The following is a 9383-nucleotide window of genomic DNA, read 5'->3' on the forward strand; positions in this document are numbered from 1 at the left end:
AATGGGAGTCTGGAGGCTAGATGGGTTTAGGAGCACAAGGGGGTGGAGACGGGGATCAGGGAAGACTTAGAAGCTGAATAGGAAAACGTAAAGGATTAGATAACGGTACAGGCAGGTGCAGCAAGAAGGAGCAAGGGGGGGAAAGTGGGGCAAGGTGGGGTTCTAGGAGGCGATGGGAAGGCGGGGACTCTAGTCTGTGGTCAATGGTCGGACATCTAGGGATGGGGTGGAGATGGGAGGATAAGTGGGTCGGGCTAGCAGGCAGGGCACTGGGTAAAGGGTTGAAATGGGCACGCGGAGTGGAGGAGTGCAGGGGACCAAGTGAGAGTAGCCACTGGGGACAGGGGTCTGGTAACTGGGTGGGGAGGCCACAGGGAGGGTGAAGGCCAGGCTACGCCCGCCAGGCGGGGGCGCTGGGGAGCTAATGTGGTTGGGGGGGCCGGCGGGGAGGGGTCAGGGCGGGGTCAGAGGCGGGAACCGGGGCGGTGTTCCAGGGCGGGGTGGAGCGGGGTGTCTCGGGCGGGGTTCAGCGCGCGCCCCACGCACCTCCTCGGCCTGCTTGCGCAGCGCCTTCTCACGCTCGTACTGGGTGAGCAGCTGCTCGTTGTCCTCGCGCAGCAGCTCCAACTCCACCTCGTGCTCCTGGTTCTCGCTGAGCACCGAGTCTAGGTTCTCCAGCACGTTCACCACGAGCGGCATCAGCTCCTTGACCACCTCCTCATCGTAGCAATGGATAAGGCGCTCGAACTCGCGGTAGATGGAACCCGCCAGGCCCGACACGCGCTCCGACATCACCGAGCCCGAGCAATAGTCATCCTGGTACACCACTACGCCGCCGCCTTCGTCCATCTGTATCTCCATCAGCGCCGCCATCGCTGCCGCCAGCGTGGCCCGCTGTCGGGCCGGCACTCGGCCTGCCGCCTGCCTCCGTGGGACCGCAGGCCACAGCCACAGTCACCGCCGCCGCAGATGCTGTCGCCTCAGGCTCTGCCGCCGCCGCTGCTGCTGATGCTGCGCCCGTCAGTCACTCGCCAGAAGTCCCGCCCCCGGAAGTCCCGCCTGCTGGGTAGCGGATGGTGGAGCCCCAGGGTGCCGTGCCGCTAGGGGTCGCACGCTCAGTGACGTTGAGGAAACTCTCCGCGCCGGAAGCTCAGCTGAGATGGGCCAGGAGCATTTCCGGCCACTTTCCTTGAGCTGAAGAAGAGATTTAACTATGACGGCTACTAGCCAGTTCCATTACCGGCCAGTTTGAAAATAGTGGCTATTATGTATCCCAAAAGTGTATATGAGCGATTGTGTAAAGAAAAAAATCTTTGTATCCACTTAGTGTTGTTTAAGAAAAGGAATAATAATATCTTCAAAGCCTCAATGCTGCCTCCCCTCCAGGGGTGACCATTAATGTTGAACTTGTTAAGGATCCTTTGATTAGCTTCTATTGTTTCACTGCACAGTACTACAGGATCCTTGTTGTTTTTGTGTACCGTTGAACTGGAACTGACCCATAGTTGACCCTTTGGCGGGTTTTCACAGAAAATTAATCACACAGAAGATTGCCCATCATTTTCCCACTGAGCAGCTGGTGGATTTGAACTGTGTGCCTTCGTGATTGCAGTGTAACTTCTTGCCACTATGCCACAAAGCTCCCATCAGGATTCCTAGCTGGTTCAAAAGATTAAATACTGGGCTGCCAACCAAAAGTTACTAGCTCAAACTCAACCAGAAGGACTTCTGAAGAAAGGCCAGGCAGTCTGCTTCTGAAAGGTCACTATAGAGTAATTTGACTACATACATGAGGCCACATAGGGTCAAGATTAATTCAACAGTGCATATTTCCAAACATGTATTAAGATCTTTTCAAATGGTGTCACTAAGGAGCCCTGGTATTGCAGTGGATAAACCTGATAATCCAGCAGTGGAGGTTCAAACACATCAACTTTCTGATGTATATGGAATTACTATTTTAGGAACATGAGTGATGTCAGAACAGTGAACCAAAATAAGAACCACTCACTAAACTTTGAACTCTCATTAGCACGGCCTCCAACCCCAAAGCAAGCCCAGATGTTATTGTTAAGTGGAATGAATTCGAGTATGACTCATAGTGACCCTACAAACAGATCTGAACCCTGTCCTATTCTGAGTCATCCTCATCATCTCTGACATGCTTAAGCCCATTGCTGCAGTCAGAGTGTCAATTTTATTGGGGTTCTTTGCTTACACTCCATCTATCCAAATACGATGTCCCTTCCAGAGGAATAACCTCTTCTAGCAACATGCTCAAATTATTTGAGATGAAGCTTCACCATCCTTTCTTCAAAAAAGCATTCTGGCTGCACTTTCCCCTGATAAGTATATTTGCTTTTTTGGCAGTCCGTGGGATACTCAATCCTTTTTTCTAACATCACAACTTAAAAGCATCAATTATTCTTTTGTCATGCTTATTAATTGTCCAACTCTCAGATGCCAAGCAACTGACTGAAAATAGTGTGGCCTAAAAAAAAAAGAAAGAAAGAAAAGAAAATAGTATGGCCTAAATCAGGTGTATCATATTCTTCAAATCGACATCACTGCTCCTTAGTAATATGGAGAGGTCTCTGACAGCAGATTTTCCAAGTACCTTATGTTTCCTGACTGCTGGTACCAAGGGTATTGACTATGGATTCAAATAGATGAAATTGTTGACAATTCCAATCTTTTTTTCATCATGATGTTATTTATAAGTCCAAGTTATTTATAAGTGAGAAATTTTGTCTTCTTGATGTTGAGAAGCAATCCATATTGAAGACTATAGTCTTTGATCTTCTACAACAAGCATTTTAAGTCTTCCTCACTTTCAGGAGGCAAGGTGTGGACACAAACTATGGCTAACATTGGGAAGAATGGGAAGTGCTTACATAAAACTTATACCTAGACCAAGAAGCAGTTCTCCAAACAGAGCAAAGGAACACTGCAAGGTTTAAAATCAGGAAACATGCATCAGGGGTGTATCCTGTCTCCATACCTATTAAATTGGTATGCTGAAAATCATTCAAGATACTTAACTCTATGAAAAATATGGCATTAATATAGAAGGAAGACAGTAGCCTGTGTTAAGCGGATGACACAACCTCACTCACTGAAAACCTAGGTGAGGAAATAAATCATAACTATGACCTCACCTCAGTGGCACCCAGCCTCTCCATTACTTCCTTTCCAGGGATATACCTATCTTGATAAATCTATCTTTACTTTTTTTCCTTCACTTCTCTCAGCTCCACGCTCCAACAATGCCTTGGCCTACACTTTCAGCCCAGCACTTTAAGAAAGTCTTGGGATTTTTCTGAGCAAATACCAGCAATGGCCATTCTAAAATGCTCTCACACTGTGCAGTAAAGCTGGCTCTCCCAAAGGCCACTGAAATACCTTGATAGCTTGAGCACAGTTCCCTTCTCTAGTTTCTCCTGACTTAATTTTTTAGCCAAGTGAGGAGGACAAACTAAGGCACTGACCCCACACTAACACAACTCCTGATCGTTGGGGAATGAGGCAGTTTACATCTGTAAAGAGTACAATCTCAGAAACCCTGTGAAGCAATTCTCTGCCCTTCAGGGTCACTGTGAGTCAGAATTTAGGACTATGCTTTAGGTTGCTGTGAGTCAGAATTGTAGGTTTGCTTTAGGAAGCTTTGATGGCCTGGTGGTAAGGAGCCCTGCTGCAATCCCAAATGAATGCAGTTCAAATCCACCAGCTGCTCCGCAGGAAATAATCTTCTCACACTGTCTAAAAACCTGCTGGAGGATCAGCTTTGTGTCAGTTCTGACTTGAAGGTACACAACAGGTTTGCTTTGGTTTACCAATTATCACATGGGATTCCAGTTAGATGTAAATTGACCCATCTTATCCTAAAATCCACTAATTTAACCTTTCATAATCTGTTTCTGCCTTACATTTTGTGTAACTTCTTTGATTTCTCAATTTATTTTCAGCTGTGAGAAACCTATTTAATTCATTCTTCAGGGTTTTATTTAAATGATATTTTTTAATGTTTATCTGTCTTATTTGGGTTTCTTATAGTCTACAAATCTTAAGATAATTTTATTCCTCCTACTTTCAGCCTCTTGTCTCTACACAGTGTAAAAGACCTGCTCTTGAATGCAGTCAGCTCTTTGGTTGGTCTTGCTCATACTCTCTTCCTTTGTCCATCATTCCTTGAAACTGGTAGAAATTCACTGATGGCTATGTTTAAAATTAGTTGTTCCAGAGGACTTACACTTTCTTTTTATTAATTTTTTATTATATTATTTTTACGTGTACCATCAAATCAGATCTGACTGGTACAGGAGGAGATTGCCCCCTCCTTCTCCAGCAGAGCATCTGGTGGATTTGAACCACATTCCTCTGGGATTGTAGTGCAGGGTCTTGCCATTAGGCCATCAGAGCTCCCTGGACTTGCACTTTCTTTCACTGAGTACCTGGGAACATTATGCACTCAAGTCTTTAACTCTTCAGCCTGAAGATTTGTACACAAAACAGATTAAGTCCATGGTTGTTGTTGTTAGTTGCCTTCGAGCTGAGCACAACTCATAGCAATCCTATGAACAAAAGGCTTGAAGCCCCTCTACAACTATCGACATTTATCAAAGTTATTAGAGTTTCCAGAGACATCTTATTTAGGAAGTAGATGCCACTCTGGCACTACTTTAAATGTTTGGGGAAATATTCCTAGCTCTGAGCCAAGCCTCCTACGCTGACCACACTGAAGTCAGAGATTCACTTGTAGCCAACACTTCAGATATGATTCTTTTTCAACATATTTTCCTTTGTCATAGAATTTGTGCACACCTCACATAGTAGAATCATATCTTCCTTAATCTCAAATTTTAAAAAGTAGCATCACACTTCTAGGAAGGTTCTGAAGATCTTATGAAATAATCCATGACAGGCATTGTCTCTAGCGGACAATGAAAAATGGTATATATTTTCAAAATAAGGATTTAGGACAAGAGGATAATGTGTTTCATTCTTGGGGCAAGTTACAGAGGAGACATCTGCCTCATTTCTCTAGCAAAATTGTAACAGATATGCCACAAGAGAGTGGCTTTAACAAATTTATTCTCACAGCTAGAGTCAGAGTGCTGGGCGGAGGAGAAGCTTCTAGAAGTTTCCAGTGCAGCAACCTGAGTCCACAGAATGAGCTCTGCTTCTAGCATTTTCTCAGTGGTACAGACGTACCCCTTCATTCTTTCACCCCCACTGCTTCTCTCTCATCCCTTGTATGATAAAAGGTATTTCAGGACACACCCAGGGAAATTTCTTATTCATGCAATCAGGATTGTGACCTGATTAAGGCTGTTTCCTTGACTCATTTCTATTAAGTAAGAACTTACTCATAGTTGACCATCCAGGTTTTCAGAAGCTGTAATTTGCAAGGGAGGAGATCAACCATTGGAGCAACTGGTAGATTTGAAACACTCACCGTTGAGTTGGCAGCTCAATTCCCTAATCAGGCCACCAGAGCTCCCTTAAGGGTGTTGTATCCCTAATCCTTTTACAACTGATTGGTTAACCACATGGGGATGATTATATCATTACATAACTGCCTCTAATCTGACCTCATTAATATCATGTTATTATTATCTGGTACTGCCCAGTGACAATGGATTTGAACCCTGCCCAGTCCTCATCATCTGATATAGTTGAGCCCATTGTTACTCGTTGTGTCAGTCCACCTCACTGAGGGACTTTTTTTCCTTCACTGATTCACCACTTTTCCAAGCATGTTACAACTTAAAGACATTGATTCTTCTTCTGTCATCCTTAGTCACTGCCCAACTTTTGGATGCACAGCAAGTTACTGGGGGGAGTAAAAAAGCTCATGGTTTTGATCTGAGGTTTGAATTGACAGCACATAACCACGTAATTCTGAGAATCACAGCCCAGCCAAGTCAACCATTTCTGGGGACATAATGCAGTCCATAACAGCTTCTGAGTGCGGGGGGAACACTGACTTCTACCCCAGGCCTTTTCAGATATTTGACCCATTTGCACTCCTGAAAACTGCAGATATAGCCAGGGTAGCTCTACCAATCACAATTTTGTGATTTTGATGACCAACATGATTTGTGACTTGAACTTCCTCAGAATAGTAACAAAATGTTGTTGTCAAGTAAAATTCATAGCAACCCTATGAAAAAAAGATCTGAACGCTAATCTATGCTGCACCATCATTATACTTCTTGATACACAAGAGCCCATTGCAGTAGTTACTGTATCAATCCACCTGGCCGAGGGTCTTCCTCTCATTCACGGACCCTCCACCCTTTTGTGACTATCTCAAAGGAATAGCCCCTCCTAGTAACATGCCAAAAGTATGTGAGGTGAAGCCTACAAAGAGTGCTCCAGTTTCACCATCTCCAAGACATATCTGTTTGTTCTCCTGGCTGTCCCTGGGATGTTCAGTGTTCTTCTCCAACACCACAGTTCAAAGGCATCAATTCTTTTTTCATCCTAATTCATTATCCAGCTCTCAGATACATAGCAAGTAATCAGAAAGACTGAATTAGATACACCTTAGTCCTCAAACTGACACCATTACTCCTCAATAATTTGAAGAGGTCCCTAACTGCAGATTTCCCAATGCAATGGTTTTCCTTATTTCCTGAAGGCAGATACCAAAGGTGTTAACTGTGGATCCAAGCAAGATGAAGCTGTTGACAGTTACAGTCTCCTCTCCAACCACCATGATGCTGCCTGATAAGAATTTGTTTTCTTGACACTGAGATGCAATCCATACTAAAGGCTGCATTCCTTTATCTTCTGTAACAGGTGCTTCAAGTCCTCCTCACTTTGAGCAAGCAAGGTTGTGTCATCTGCATAATACAGGTTATTGATGAATCTCCCTCCAATCCTGATGCCACATTCCTCTTCATAGAGTCCAGCTTCTTGAATAATTTTCTCAGCATACAGATGAAGTAGGAGAGAGAATAAAACCGTGGCACACTCCCTTCTCAGTTTTAAATCATGCAGTGTTCCCCGCCTCCTGGTCCATGTATAGGTTCTGCATGAGCACAATTAAGTGCTGTGGGATTCCTATTCTTCTCAAGTCAGCCACAACTTCTTATGATCCACAAATGCCTTTGCATAGTCAATAAAACACAAATGGACATTCTTCTGGCATTCCTTACTTTCAGCCAGTAATCATCTGACATCTGCAATGCTATCCCTGTTGTCCCTGCCTCTTCTAAATCCTATCTGAACTTCTGGAATAATTCTTGAGGTGTACAGAATGATGCAACTAGTATATTCCAGAAATCCAACCTACCTGAATTAAAACTCTTATCTAAATGTTTTCAATTTGGAAAGGTCATATGGGCTACTTTTGTTTTCTTCTTTCTCCCATGAAGGTATTTTTAAATGTTGGACACACACAAATTCAGAACCCTTCTTAACTTCTAATCCCTGAGAACCACAGTGGTCTCTGATGATTTGCTATAGCACCCCATAAGTGCAGAATGGACCTGCTACACAGGATTTTCCAAGCTGTGACCTTTCTCAAGTTTATTATCATGCCTCCTGTGTGCCCCTGGGTGGGTTCAAACTGTCAGCCTTTAGGCCAGCAGTCAAACTCTCAAATCCTTTGTACCACCAGGGCCTCCTCTACTTCCCTTCCCTTCCCTTCCCAGTTTGTATTTTATCTTTATTGATTATTGTGGTTTGGGAAAGGTTTATAGAATGCCTTAGTTCTTATCCACTTTTTATTTTTTAAATGACACTGGTTACAATCTCCTCAAAGGAACAGGACTCTTCCCAGTTTCTCCGTGGGATCACTGTCTTTATCCATCTTTCCTGCCCCTTCCCTTCGTTTGAACTTTGTTTTAGGGAAAATGCTGCCCTTCTGGTCTCCTATGGTCCATTGTTCTTGGGAGCACATTCCTCACAGGTATTATTGTTCACTGTCTACTGACTGGCTAAAAGGTGATTTCTGGGAGTAAGTTTGGTTTCAGGTTTGAAGAGTGTCTAGGGGCTATAAGATTTTAGCAGTGTGTATGGCTTTCTATTAGAGGTTGAAATTTTATAGCATCACTTTGTAATCACATCCAAGGGGGGGGGAATGTCATTAATAGCATCCTTCAGGAATGCTGAAGAACAAGCAGACAGTGGCTTGAGAGAACTAGGTGATCCAGAACCTGCGTGGGAAGGACATATTCCCTTGTAGAGTCTGACTCACTGGGGCCTGTTACAGACAACACAGTAAGTCATGCTGTGGTATTATAGCAGCCTCAAAATGCTCACTGTTCACCAGGTAAGGATACAGACAGGCTGTGACTGAGGACTCAGGACTTGAAGCTTAAGTGGCCCTGGGACAGTCACTGATCACATAGAGTTTGGAAGCAGATTATTGACTGCAGGACTTGGGGCTGATGATAGCAGCCACTACAGATGAAGAACACTGCCAGTGTGGAGACCGGTACCCACACTGCAGATAGCTCTCTGGGTGGAGAAATAATGGGTGCTCCAGACACCTGGATGGGGTCTCTCTGAAGCATTACCTGTGGCTGACTGCAACCTAGTTGGTAGAGCTGAGACTCCAATCCCACCAGCCATTCTGAAGATGAGGAAAAAGTAGCTGCAGCCTTGGAAACCCTATGGGCTTTATCAAATGGGGTCTCCGAGAACTGACTTGACAGCAGGGGACTGAATTTGGTTCTCTATAGAACTCGAATCTGACGAACTCAGCACCTCATCTACTGACTGAAAAATCTGTTTCAAGGCCACCTTGAAGGTAAGCACCAAGCTTTTCACTCGTCAGGAAATGGAGTGGTATGAGAGAGAACCATTACTTTTAGCAGGCAAAAGTTGTAAAATTCTCAGTGTTCTACTCAAAATGATTCCTAGTTTTAAAATGGAAATGTTACAGCCACAATTCCTCTGGAAAGATCAAGTGGAGCATTCATCTCCGGACACAAGGGAAAAGCAAAAGTGGAGGGGAAGCATCAGGAATTTCAACATTGCAAGGGCCACTGATAAAAGTGTACACTGTTTAATGCATAGCTTTCAGCTACCTGTGAGCCTGGCAGAAATAGCTGCTTCTGAAGCCTGGCTAGTTCAAGTTTGCAAAAACCTCCAAACTTCTGAGTTTCACTCACCTTGCCAGTAAAACTCATACAGTATTGTTGTTATGTGCCGTCGAGTTGCTTGCAACTCATAGCAACCCTATGTACAACAGGCCTAAACTCTGCTCTGTCCTGTGCCAATCGCACTGTCTCTGACACTCCCATCCCAATTACCCAAGTCACTGAATCAATCCACCTCATAGAGGGCCTTCCTCTACTGCGCTGTCCCTCCACCCTCCTAAGCATGTCCCTCTCTAAGGACCGGTCTCTCCTCACAACATGTCCAAAGTA

General features: G+C 44.5%; 1 protein-coding gene across 1 annotated transcript in view; it reads right to left on the reverse strand.

Annotated features, from left to right (window-relative positions):
• The window catches only part of MAPK8IP3 (mitogen-activated protein kinase 8 interacting protein 3), a 78938-nt gene extending 78077 nt beyond the window's left edge, over positions 1–861 (reverse strand). Inside the window, exon 1 of the mRNA XM_006901901.1 lies at positions 547–861. Coding sequence (XP_006901963.1) covers positions 547–861 — 315 coding nt within the window. The remainder of the gene's footprint in view (positions 1–546) is intronic.
• Between the last annotated feature and the right edge of the window lie 8522 nt (positions 862–9383).

The sequence above is a fragment of the Elephantulus edwardii genome, unplaced genomic scaffold (genome assembly GCF_000299155.1).
Source record: "Elephantulus edwardii isolate Elephantulus edwardi_28Jun2011 unplaced genomic scaffold, EleEdw1.0 scaffold00350, whole genome shotgun sequence".
Classification (NCBI taxonomy): domain Eukaryota; kingdom Metazoa; phylum Chordata; class Mammalia; order Macroscelidea; family Macroscelididae; genus Elephantulus; species Elephantulus edwardii.